Below are 13,059 nucleotides of genomic sequence, written 5' to 3'. Positions count from 1 at the left end.
CCAAGTCCTTATGTCAGTCAGCATGGAACAGAGCAGGAAGTTCCTGTGTTGGAGTCTGGTGGTCAGCCAGAGACTAGTCATGTGTCCTCCGTGTGGACAGGGGGCAGTGTTCGGTTATGTCACAGCACATACTCTCTTCAAAGGGCTGTTTGCATGATATACACATGGCTGTTTTTTCACTGCTCTGGGACACAGACCTTTCAATGAGGTTCCACAACTTAGATTTTAAGTGTTCACTGTGAAGGAAAAGAGATGTAACTTCTTAAGAGCTGGCAATGTTGGCAAAACTTTTGGCAGGCTGATAAAAAAAATATGAAATCTCACAATAAAATTTCATGAGGCCACCCAGGAGTATCTCCAAATAATTACATTCATTAATTCAGCATTTCTCTTGTGACTTCCAAATAACTGCTTTTTAAAATGGAATTTGCTCTGCCTCCTGTTCATAATAATAACATAGCACTTTCCCCATAAAATGTGTGATCAATCAAATCTTAGACACCTAACAAAATGAGTCCTTCCACAGCATGCAGATTTCTCTGGGAGATGTACTCAGAACAGTAGGGAGTCAAACACATTTGTAAAAGTTGACTGTGTGAGTCCTGGGAAGCTACTCCCCTTCAGATGACTTTCCTGACCGCCTTCAGGGGACTGTGGGCCCTGAGCTGCTTCTCCCAGTTTTGCCATGCCCCTCCCCTCTAGCATTCTTGACCAAGGACATGTGTCTGTGACATAGTAGCCAGAGTCAAAAGTCCAGCAGTGACCGAGGATGATGGCTTTCATTTGTCCTGATGGCAATTTCTCTCAGTCTACAGGCACCCGTCAACAGGGAATAAGTGCCCTGGGGCACGAGGCACAGGAGAGGGTAGGATGGAAACTCTGGTAGATACATCCAGGGCCTCAGGAAACTTCTAGTCAGCACCTTGGCTTCACGATGCTGCTGGTGTAGGGAGGGTAGCAATGGCAGGAAGACCGGGATGGAAGAACCCTGATGTGTTAAGTGACTGGTCTGGTTGTTTTTCATTCGGTGAGGAATTCTGGCCCCAAAAAGCACCACATAACCCTCTCTCCGATTTCCTTAGAAATGGGATATTTAAAAGCAACCAAAATAAAACCATAATCACCATATTCCCCCCTACAAACAAACTCTGTGGGTAATCTGGACTAGCCCCTGACCGACGGCTTTGTCTCCGGCTGTTCGAGCAGTACCAGTGAAGACTTGATTTCATACCTTTCTCATCTGTTCTGTTTGGAAGCGTTTCTGGTCTCTCAGGAGGTATCTTTTTAATTTCATGTTTTCTCTCAGTGGTACCTAAGGGGGAAAGGATAACAGTGATCAGAACATGTTTTCTCTATCCATTTATTAGACACACCAGCATTTTAAATATTTATCAGGTACAGCAAAGTCAATAGACTTTTCTCCCCCTAAGCTGAGCGCTGGTGCTACCTGACAAATATAAGCCGCTTAGAAAACAGCAGAAGCCATTTCTGGGCTATGTCATTAAGTTTGCCTGCCTATATGTCCTTAATTTACAAGGATGCCATTACTATTTTCTGATATTTAAATCTGACTTCCTGAGACATCAAAACAGTCACAGGAAATCACTGGGTGTGGGTGGAAAATATGTATAAGCAAGTCAATCATCAAAATATGCAAATAATGGGTCACTGGCGATTGCTCTACAAATAAAAAGAAATTTCACAGGGATCTGGATCCTATGTTGTAGCCTCACATCGTTTGCTACCCTGCCCATTAAGAGGTGAGGTCTGTGTCCCCTGCCTGGAATGTGGGTAGGCTTGTGACTGCTTCAACCAGGGGCCAACATGATACCATATAATTTCCAAGGCTGTGTCATAAAAGACTGTGTCGCTTATGCTTTATTTGCTAGAACACTGAATGTCCATGTGAGAAGTCCACAAACCTAAGGCCCGCTGAAGAAGCCATGTGTAGACATGATCTCCACATGCCCCCACTGAGCCCAGCTCTCCAGCCATTCCTGTCAAGGGCAGCCAGACTTGACAGCAAAGCAGCCATCTCCAAAGTGGGTCCTCCAGCTTCCGCTGGCCCAGCGTTCCCAGCTATCCCAAATACCAAATATCAAATATCAAAAATGATATTGTCCCAAATATCAAGGAGCGGAGAGACAAGATATCTTGGCCAGACCCTGTTCAAATTCCTGATCCCAGAAGCCATGGGCATAAGAGGACCGTTGTTTTCTGCCACCATATTTGGGGTGGTTTGTTATGCAGCCATAATAACGAGAGCCTATTCTTAAGTAGAGGGATGTGCAGAGATCTGTGGTCGTCCTTCAGTCTAGTATATCTGTGCCTGAATCCCTCAAATGTTACATATGACATTTTCCCAAATATACCTGCAGGGCTCTGCCGACTGCAGCTGCTCCCTCACCTGGGGTCCTCAGCAGGGCCCGTGGCCTCAGGTGCATAAGTACATTTGCAAAACAGCTAAAGCATAAAACCAATCACAAGTTCTCCTCAGACTTAGAGACTTGCTTGAGTGCTCGGTGAATTCCTTACTGCCCATCCCTATTGATGGGTACCTGGAACTAAAATCTCAATGACACAGTATCAGAAGCCAAAGGAACTGAAAAAAAAAAAAAATCCACTGAACACACTTTACCGAAATCTCCTTAATGACTCATTACAAATTAAACGCTGTATCTAATTTCTGTCAATTCCATACTTTTTTGGGTTTTTTGGTCAAATAATCAAATACGAGGAAAGCTGATGATAAGGAAAATATAAATATCTACCTCCCTGTCACAAAGCAATGCCCAGGATCATTCAACAGGATAAATTAAGGAGGCAAGGATTGCATGGAGCACTGGGTATTATACACAAACAATGAATCATGGAATTCTACATTAAAAACTATAACATCATAAAAATTATTAAAAAAGAGATGAGCAGTACGAATCTAGGAAAATTAAATGCCATCTTGCTTTGCCCCACAGAGATCCAGCATAACCTTACATAAAACTGCTTTAAAAGAGAAAGAATTTGCCTACTGTGCTACAATCTAGGCTTCTAATGGTAACGAAGATGTTTGTTATTCCTAGAGATACAGGAGGAACTGACAATCCTACTGCCATGAAGAACCCAATCCTAGTTACATTCTAGGCTCCTTGAGCCTTGGGCCACTCAACTTATCTCCTTGGTCTATAATCCATCACCAAAGCCTCAAGGAAAAGGGTCGCCAGAGAAAAGCAAAACAAGAGCCAGTTTTAATTTCAGCACAACAAAATATTGATCCGGTGTGAACCACTAGGTGGCAAAATTAAACTGCTCAATGCAAACTACGATGTGGGGGGGGGCGGGGCAAGAGGCGTAATTAACACCTCATTTCAGGGCAGAAGCTCATTAATTCTCAACTATCCTAAAGGGAATGGTAAAGGAATTTGGGGTCAAGCTGATTACCCCCCCAAACTGAGTGGGCCAAAAGGCCTTAAAAAAATCACTCATTAATAAATTTGAGACTAAACCAACCCGGAAATTTATTCATACTTTAAATGCTATAGAAATATCACAGTTATTAATGTGTGGAACTAAAAATACCCCTAGTCTTCTTCTGTTTAAGTTGTTAATTTTTTAAAATGCTACTTAACTAGTTATTCATGGAGGAATTTCTCCCCATAATTAGTTCTTAACAATTATAAAGGAGAGTTCAATGGGGAAATACGAATGATCTTTTCTATGTATGAGAACCCTGTGCGCAATGAGTTACCAAACGTCCAATCATGTCATGTCTTCCTATGTTATTCAACCTTCATGTCTGAACTACACAGAAAAAGTGAACTGGACTCTTTTTAAGATGAAAAAAGTCTCATGAGGAAAGATATTTATTGCCAGAAGAACATTTTTTTAGTTGGGGGGGGGTATGTGAAGTAAGTACAAATTTTGGTTAACCATGCATTTTTTGTTGTTGTTGTTAAAAATTTAGCCCCCACTGTACATGCATGGTGAGGCTATGACGTGTGGAAGCAATCCTCCCTAAGCTGACTCTCGAGATGAGGTGGGCCCGGGCAAAGCAGGATAATTCAGTTCTTCTTTCCTCAAAAGCAGTTGATGAGAAATTAAAAAAAAAAAAAATACAACAGTGAAAGAAAACTGGTTTACTCCAAAGCAAAGTCTTTCTGGTCATTCACTTGGGAGGCTAGATTTTTTTTTTTTTTTTTTTTGGCTGTACCAGGGATACATTTTAATGGTATGTTTAATTTTTAGGAGAAGCAGCAACAGATTTAAAATCTGCCTGCTGAGACCAAGTGGTAAGTTCCCAATTTGGTGATCCGTGGCATTTGAATCTAAGAACCTTGAGCTCTCCCGAGGGTGCTGTAAATACACACAGAAAGCCACGCACTGTGTCCAGAACGGAAGCACATTACCTGCCCCTTGCTTGATGACAGGAGCGGACGGAGGAGGCGGCTTCTTGGGTCTCTGAAAAATGAGTCAAAAATGATAACACATGAGTTTGTTGGCAAGCCAATGAGATTGTTGGCCTGTCACATAAGGATCGAAGACATTGTTTTCTAGATGTAGTTTGGACAGTCCAGAGGAGTTCTCCAAAAAATTGAGCAAATCTCTCTCTGGGGATGTCAGGTTTTGGCACCTTCAAACCAACACTAAAATAAATTCAGTCTGCAAAACAAAACTTTGATGGACAAATGAAATACCATTTCCCCCTTTCTAAATTTGTAACAGCCTTCTGGAAAAGCACGGCTCAGCAAAAATGGCCTGCGACCAGCAAGCACAATGGTACTCCTACACCGAAACCACATTTGCAATTAAGATTTAATCTGCTGAATAACCAAGTGATTCCGGAGAGTCACTGGGACAGCACGAAATCAGATCTGCTCTGGACAGGGAACCTTCACCAAAAGCAGGCCAAGGGGCTGCTGTGGCTGGGAGTCAGTGGGTTCTAAACCTTCAGCCCTTCTGACCCCAAGGCTGGCAGGCCACTTGTGAGCTGCCCCCCCAGACCAGGTGTACCCTGGAAAGTGGAATGGAGCTTTTTTTCTGTTCTTCTCTCACAACCTGTCACTCTGTAGGTGACGAGGCAGTGAAGCAGTCCGTGGCATCGCCCCGAACCGGTTCCAGGGCCTCTCCTTGCTCACCCAGGATTGACTGTAGGAGGAAGAGGGTCAGGCTGCACTTGGAAAGTGATTCAGGGGCCAAGAATCCAGCCAGGGCACAACTCTTGGACACCATACTTGGAGAGGAGAGCCAGAGGCGAGGAGAAAACCATCTCAATATCAAAGTCATTAAGGAAAGATAGAAACCAGAGGATTTGAGAATTGAATCCATGTTGCCGCTGATACTTCTCCCAACCCTCTCTGGGCCTTACACACCAGTGACTTTTTCAACAGCTCTAGAGAGTCTGTCCTGCACTCTGAAACCATACCACTCTGACATCACCACAAGGACCAGCCAAAGCACCGTGCAGTCCCCAGCCCCTACCCTCTGGGGCCCACTGGGGCCTGCTATGGTACTAGCACAAAGAAGGAAATGATTTCGAGTAAAACCCTGAGAATAGGAGACTTGTGAAGAACTTTCTCAGGAGGCATCACAACAGGAAGGCTCTGGATTCTGTGACATGTCACCTCTGCTCTTCAGTAGCTGGCTGATGTGGCCATTACCTGGAGGAAGTAGTGCAGCGTGGTGGCCGAGAGGTGGGGTTTCAAGTCATTCTTCAAGTCTCAGCCATGGACACGGGGCAGGTGGACTGACCTAGCTAAAGCTTCTCATATGGAAAATGGCAATGGTATTACCACCCTCTTGAGAGGAGGTAGTTTCACACGCACAGGGAGTCAGTAAGCACTGCCCTGCTGAATCTCCCTGACAAGACTTTAAGTAGTGATTTTAGTATGCCCGTTTTGCAGATGAAGTGATTGAGGCTTAAAGAGATGAAGCCACTTCCCAAGTCACCATGCTATTAAATAGCATGGGGGCTGGGAGCCCAGCCCTGTGCTGTCTGACCCACAGGTCTGCTCTGAGCCACTGCAAAGGACCCGCCTTGCCAGAGGGCATCCTCAAGACAGCCCACAACACGGCCATATACGACATGCGGTATACACAAAAGCACAGGGAACTGTATCATGTGAAAGTTGGGTATTATGTGGGTATTATGCTATGCTACAGCTACAATATGAGCTCAGATCAACTACGTTACAAAATATACAGAAAGAGAAAAAGACTGTAAAGGAACCAATTTATAGCGTGATACCTGACTAGTATAGGATTATGGGCATGTGTGTGTGTGTGTTTCCTTCTTAATATGTTTCGGTGCTGCCTATATGAGTACTGGCTAACGTCATTCTAAAAAAGAGACGGAAAAAGTGCTCTAAGGGCCCCCTCCGCCTGCACACAGGCCGTCTCGCTGGCGGAAGGCCCTTTCCCATCTGCCAGCCCCTTCTAGCTCTCCACTCCAGCCTCCTCCTTCTTCTGCCACCCTTTTCTATCCTTGTATAAATTAGCTGGGGACAGATGTGTGTTTACCTAATGAAGTTATTGTTGAAACTCTGCCAACTAACCTTCCTTTACCCCAGGATCAGAGTAAGTTCTGATTCACAGACAGAGCCCTGTGGCCTACTTCTTCCTGGCCAAGCCCCAGCGATGCCTACCCTGTGAATGTTTTGCTCACTTCCTGCTCCTTTGAAACATTTTATAACCAATTTCACATGAGCCTCCTCTTGCCGAGGCTGTTACCCCAGCGACCTTGCCTCAAACCACAGGACCCCAAATTAAAAAAAAAAACAAAAAACAAAAAAAGACAATTACAAGTCATCATGTTTTCCAAGATTACTGTGCAAAGAAAAAAAAATCCCTCAGTGTTGTCAGATTGGACATGGAGCAGACACACAGAATGTGACCGGGGCAGGGCAGAGTGGCACCAAGAGAGAGGACAGGAAGTGTTAGGCTAAGAGACTGAGTGTGACAAGCGTGGTCATGGTAAGTGTGGGCCTGACAGTGGCGGAGGCAGAGGTGTGAGGGGTCGTGAGGAGCCCTGGCGGTAGTGAAGGCAAGTGGGGCCAGTTCTGAAAGGAGGGCACAGTCTATGACTGTGTGCCTTGTACCCACCAGGTTTGATCTGCGCTGGCTGCGGGCCAGCTGTGCTTATGAGCGGAACGGGTTTACAGGCTGTCCTGCATTTCTTGTTTTGTTTTTTTTTTCTTTGACTGACTTCACTCGATGATGCCGTCAGACTTAGCCTTCCTGCCTCCTTAGAGGAAAAATGATGCCATGTTTTCAAAGAAGAGGTCTTTGAAGGGAATTCTAAACAAAAACCGGGGCCTGGGTTCAGAGGCAACTCCAGACTGTCCCCCAAGTGATTAACAGATGACTGCACAGGAGCCTACAAGGATTTTCCTCTTTAAACGCAACAGGAAGACGAGGCAGTGAGAACTGAGAAGGCAGGCTGGGAAAATCTGTAGCAAAACGTGACAGGAAAGACTTCAGCACAGGCATTCATGATTCTTAAATCAGAAGACGTAAGCACGTCGCTTAGTCGGTTTTCCCCAAAATGTCCAACTGTGACCGGAAGAAGGAAATAGCATGGAGGGCACCTCCAGGTTAAGCAGTAGCCCAGCGCGTGCTCTGCCGAGTTGACTGGCATTAGCCGGTGCCACAGGTGTGCAGTCAGAAACACCCTTACAACCCAAGCGAGTATTTTAAGTCATGAATTTTTAGAGGCACTTGTTCTATTTCTTCTCCTTATCCCTCCCTCCATAGAGGAAATATAACACTCCTGATCCAAATTCAGATGGCTTCAGCCTTCTCGATTTGTAAATCAATGCTAGAGACAGAGGATATTAGAGCTATGAACGATCAGAGGGTCCCCTCTACACTAGGGAGACTGAGACCCAGAGGGGCTGGGCCAATCACTGGGCAGGAGCCAAAGAGAGCCCAGAATTCCTATCCCTCAATGTCCAGACTGTGGCAATTCATTAAGAGTCAGCATGAAAATGCTCCTAACAAAATCAATGAGCCAACATTTTCTGATTTCTAGGAGAGCAGAATGCGTTCTGCAGTCTTCCCATACACAGGGTGTACAGGCGTGTGTGTGCCTGTGTGTGCGTCTGCCAATGTCGAGCCGTTGGCTTGGACACTAAGCAAACACCATCCTTCAAAGGATATGTTAACTAGATCTGATTTCTTACCATTATTACCAGGAAGGAAATAGATCTGAATGTTCTGGAGTGAAGACAGCAGGAAGGCAAGTCTTACTTCCTGCTGATGGATTTCCGAGCTGACTCTGCCCTTAGTTTGGCAAGCCTGGCCAGTCCCAGGCAAAGAGCTCATCAGCTGGCTCAACCGGCCTCCCTGGCAGGAATTCTGATTTGCCACTGGGCCTCTTGCCTTCAGAGTTCTGGCCCCACACATGTGGTTTGTTGAGAATAATCAGAGGAGCGCACTCCTGACGGCCAGGTAACCTTGAGGGGGGCACTTCGCTAGAGGGAAGCAAACCTTGGCTTGATTTTTCAGCCTTGGGAAACCCTCCTCCAGGTACTCTAAGTTCTCTAGAGGTGTCTGTGTGAAGCTGGAAAGGGAACAAAAATGGACAGTTCCTGACCAGGATATCCCTCACAGCTCTAGAAACACACAAAGGCCTCCATTCTGCTCGTTGGTTCCCCGTGATTACAGCAAGGGCCCCTCTGCACCCTACAGAGTCCCTAGCATAGGAGGTCCCCAGGGGCCACCACAAAAACCTGCTCTCAGCAGGGTCTCTCTTGAGTTTCCTCTCTTAACTTAACCTTCGGCCCGGCGGCCTGCGTCCCTGGTCTCCCTCTTGGCTGGGCCCATCTAGAATGCTAGCCTATTGGGGAATCATACAGGCTTGGATATTTGGCTTCTCCCCAAGATGCTCTCACACTTTACCCCCTCGGCTCATGCCTCTGCTCCCTCCGCCCACTGCAAAAGTGAAGCCTCAACTCCATGCCCAGACCTCACATCCTGCTCCACTATGTCTGGGAGGAGGAGTCTGACAAGGGACCTGGCTTCTCCCTGCCCCCCCTTCCTCTTTCAGGCTAGCACAGGAGAGAGCAGTTAAGTGGGAGGGGAGGGGTCGAAGGAAGGGAAGGTACACGTGGTCACCAAATGACAAGCCAATCCTGAGAGCCAACCCTGTATGCTGCTATGGGCTGAATGTTTGTCCACTGAATGGACCCCAAATTCCTGTAGTGAAACCTAATCCTCAATGTGGGGTATGTTGAGGTGTTGCATTTAAGGGGGTGACCGGGTCATGAGGGCGGCACCCTGAAAGACGGGATCAGTGTCCTTACAGAAGAGACCCCAGAGAGCTCCCCTACCTCTTCTGCCATGTGTGGGCACAGCGAGAAGACAGTCATCTATGAACCAGGAAGTGGACCCTCACTAGATGTTACTTCTGCTGGCACCTTGACCTTAGACTTCTCAGCATCCGGATTGTGAGAAATAAAGCCCTATTGTTTATAAACCACCCAGTCTATGGTATTCTGTTCCAGCAGAACTAAGACACATACTTCTGGGCCCCATGGAGGAGAAGCTTGGGACACAGGCTCTGCCTTCAAAGAGATGACCGCTCGGGCAGAGCAGTGACAGAGAAGCACGCCAGGCAAGGGTACAACTGAATGAGGGGCTCAACTGAGCGAGTACAGGCTGTAAGTACCAGCAGAGAAGGGAGAAGGGGGCCATCCAGGCTACTCTGGGGAAGCTCAGTTAGGGCTCCACCATTAGGTTATGCTTGGGTGACATTAGTGCCTTCATGGTCCCCATCTCTGCAGGTGAAATTACCCAGAAAACTACATGTTTGTAGACAAGGTTGTAGGTGAATTTTTTTTTCACAATGGTGATAATTGGAAGCACATATTTGTTTCTCTTTGAAAGACAATTTGGGGGAAATAATTCATTGGACATCTTTAGAAACTAGAAGTACTGGTTCTCAAAAGGCTGAAGGACATGGCTAGGAACAGATAAAATTTGGGTTGAGTCGGTTTTATAAACTGGGTTGTCAGACGATGGGGGCTAAGGTAAGGGGCCTCCTAGGAAGGTGGTAAACAGAATGTAGTCACAGCTACACTGGCAAAATCCCCCTCCAGTGGACTAGCCATTGTGGGAATCCAACAAGTCTTCCTTTCCTGTGAAAGTCTGGACAAAACTGCTGAGCGATCTTAAGGTCGGTACTTGACCATAACTGAGAAAGTGAGGAACATACTGGATTGCACAGCGTGTCTGGAGATGGACAATGAATAGGAAGGGTCCGGTCAGCTGTGAACCTTGAGAGCTGTGGAAAGTTGCTGAGGCCGGGGGTGCCATGTGCTCGCCAGCAGCCTCTGGGATGAGCTGAGTTCAACACACAGCTCCCCGGGTGCGCCCCACCCTCTGGTGCATAAGGGGGCCTCCAGCTAGACCTGCAGGACCCGTGGTGAGGGCCACCAACTCTTGCAGAAAGCACCAAATAAATGTGGTTTCCTGTGAAATCTGGCTTCTAAAAAACCCGGCCCGCAGGGAGCGAACGCCCTGGGCAGGCAGACCCATGTGTTCCAGACTGGCTGACATTTCAGTTCTTGTTGCAATTAGTAAGCTGGCAGTCTGCTCGCTGGGTAAGTCTCTGCGAGTTGGCAAAGGTGAGCCTGCATCGCAGCCACAGGCATCTTTAGAAATTTTTGAGGGAAGGTTTCTGTGTACCTGAGAGGCGGATCCTCTGCTGTAGAACATTCACTGGGGGAACCTTGGCAACAGGCTGGTTCTTGACATGGTCCACAAACTCAGAAGGGTCCTTCATGTCAATGGACCCTAGAACAGTAACGTTCTCTTCTGGTGATTTGAACAGTTTCTCTTCGTGGCTCTAGAGCTCAAGACTTTTCTTAAAAAGCAATCGTTCAGGAACATTATTGTTCAGGATATCTATTCTATTTTTTTTTCAATGACGGTGAGTTTTCTGCTGTTCTTGAGAGTTCAAGTTGCCCATTTTCCTTCCATAATGATGACAGAGCATGTGCACCACTTCACTGGAGCTCTCAGAATATTTAATCTTTCCATTTTGATATTCAATTTTACTGTCAAGTCTCAAAATAAATAGCCAGCCATCAAATCTAGGTTCTCTCATAAATAGCTTATATAATTGCTCTAAAATATGCACCAAGAGACCAATGAGTGCTCTCCCCCCTCCCCGGGAACATCTTGAAAGAAAGCCCCAAAGCGTTTGTCACCTAATGAGAGAGAATCTGCCGGGAACTCTGAACCAAAGCCCTCCAGGAAATTCCAGAAGGCTCTGTGGTAACCACCTGAGTCCGAACCGAGCCGCAGCAGAAAAGAGCCAGCCTCCTCAGAATGCTTTGGTGACACCTACTGATTCAAGAGGTCTGCCGCCGCATAAATGCTCTTTGCTGCTGTCTACCCTCATCACCCCAGCCCGTCCTCTTTTCTGGGTGAACGGCTGCAGCCCCAGCCACTGGCAAGACTAGATGACATGTGCTGAAACCGGTGGCAGACTCTGTCATTCACACAGTGCATTTGTGCTAATGATTCTAATCATCTTCACACAGCCAACTCAGCAAACAACAGCCCCAGCTCCCGCCACGCTGTCACCGGCTCACCAATCCTCTGCGCGCCGCAATAAAGGCTGCTAGAGCGGCCAGTGCAAAGCTGGTTGGCTGGTTTTGTGGGCTGAGGTGGGGGGGGGGGATGAAAAGGATGTAATGCTTCACATGTTCTAGAAGCTGAATGTCACATTATACAACCACTCCTCAGCTGTGGGTATTACTTTGTCTGACAGGTTTGACTATTGTTTCCCTCAGCCGAGTCATCTTCTTCTTAGGGATGTGGTTAAGAGACCTATCAAAGAGATGGTGGCTGCTTGTCCAGGTTGGCGAGATGCCCACAGGGCCCCCAAAGAGCGTGCACACCTCAACGAGCAAGCTGAGTCCACTCCTCACTGACAACTCCACTCTCTCGGTGGAAGCCTTCCCTTAATATCTTATGTAACAGAGCAGAGCTTCTAGAAGGGTATGCCATGGAATCACTCTCACCTGGTGCCATTACTACCCCACTAAAATATGACTAGGAACTAGAAAGCAAGGGGCCACAGTAGAGGCGACCAAAGACTTGGCCCATCTGTTAAAAGAATTATCCACATTTTACCTCAGCCTTCAAAATCACAGTATCTCCCACAGAACCAGCAAGGTGGCAAACGGCCAGCAGGACAGCATGCTCACTACGATTCCTTGGCTACAGGGAAAGGCGTCACCAGGAAGGTCTTGGCATCCGAATGCTTCAGGACGTGAACACTTTTTACCAGGCTTGCAAAGATTGGTGAGAAGGGTCAGACGGGCAGTCTGGACGGCCCTCTCCCCTCCACTCCCTGGAAGAGATTCACCCTCAGTGTCCTTTTGGAAAGGTCCAGCAGGTCTCTATGGCTCCGAACATCAGACCTGCTGCCTGACGTTAAGCCCATGAGGGCAGCAGCTGCGTACACTCTTCCCTTCTCATCAGCCAGCACGGCGGCTAGCTGATGGACCCAATACGCACACGGTGGATGAAGAAATAAACATAAAACATAACTGCCAGGCAGCAGATCGTGAGAAAACATGAGAAGCAACATGAATATTATGCCATTCTGTGTTCGCCTGTCTCTACAAATGTATTTTTTAAAATACTAGATTTCTTTTTGAAGGCTAGCCTCAAAGTTCTCAGATGCATTTGGAATCCCAGGGGAGCTCCTAAAGACGTCAGGATAACTGTGTTGATTTGACTGGCTGAAACAAGATGAACCAGAGTCCGACGTCTATCATTATGGCCCCGTTTCTGTGGAGGCCTTCCCACACTCGTGCGAACAGTAATTAAAAAGACGGCAAGAGTTGACCTGTGTGGGGCCTTTACCAAGCACCAGGCGCCAGGCTAACGAATTCCTATTTTCTCAACAGTTCAGCAAGGTAGGTACGCTTCTTCTCACAGTTTTGTAGATGAAGATACTGAGGCTCAGACACATCCCGTGGAGGTGACCTTGAACAGAATAAGTAAGTGACGGGGCCACGGTCAGACCCAGGTCCAGCTGACGCTGTGGCCTGG

General features: G+C 47.0%; 1 protein-coding gene across 7 annotated transcripts in view; it reads right to left on the bottom strand.

Moving 5' to 3' along the window:
- SH3KBP1 (SH3 domain containing kinase binding protein 1) overlaps window positions 1–13,059 on the bottom strand; it is a 340,208-nt gene that overhangs the window by 49,186 nt on the left and 277,963 nt on the right. For all 7 annotated transcript variants that reach the window (XM_082718343.1, XM_082718345.1, XM_082718346.1 and 4 more), the window contains 2 exons: window positions 4,401–4,452; window positions 1,232–1,312 (listed from right to left, as the gene is read on the bottom strand). In XM_082718343.1, coding sequence (XP_082574469.1) covers window positions 1,232–1,312; window positions 4,401–4,452 — 133 coding nt within the window. The remainder of the gene's footprint in view (window positions 1–1,231; window positions 1,313–4,400; window positions 4,453–13,059) is intronic.

Source organism: Mustela nivalis (genome assembly GCF_964662115.1).
Source record: "Mustela nivalis genome assembly, chromosome: X".
Taxonomy (NCBI): Eukaryota; Metazoa; Chordata; class Mammalia; order Carnivora; family Mustelidae; genus Mustela; species Mustela nivalis.
Note: the sequence above shows the minus strand (reverse complement) of the source record. Positions and strands in the feature narration are given on the sequence as shown.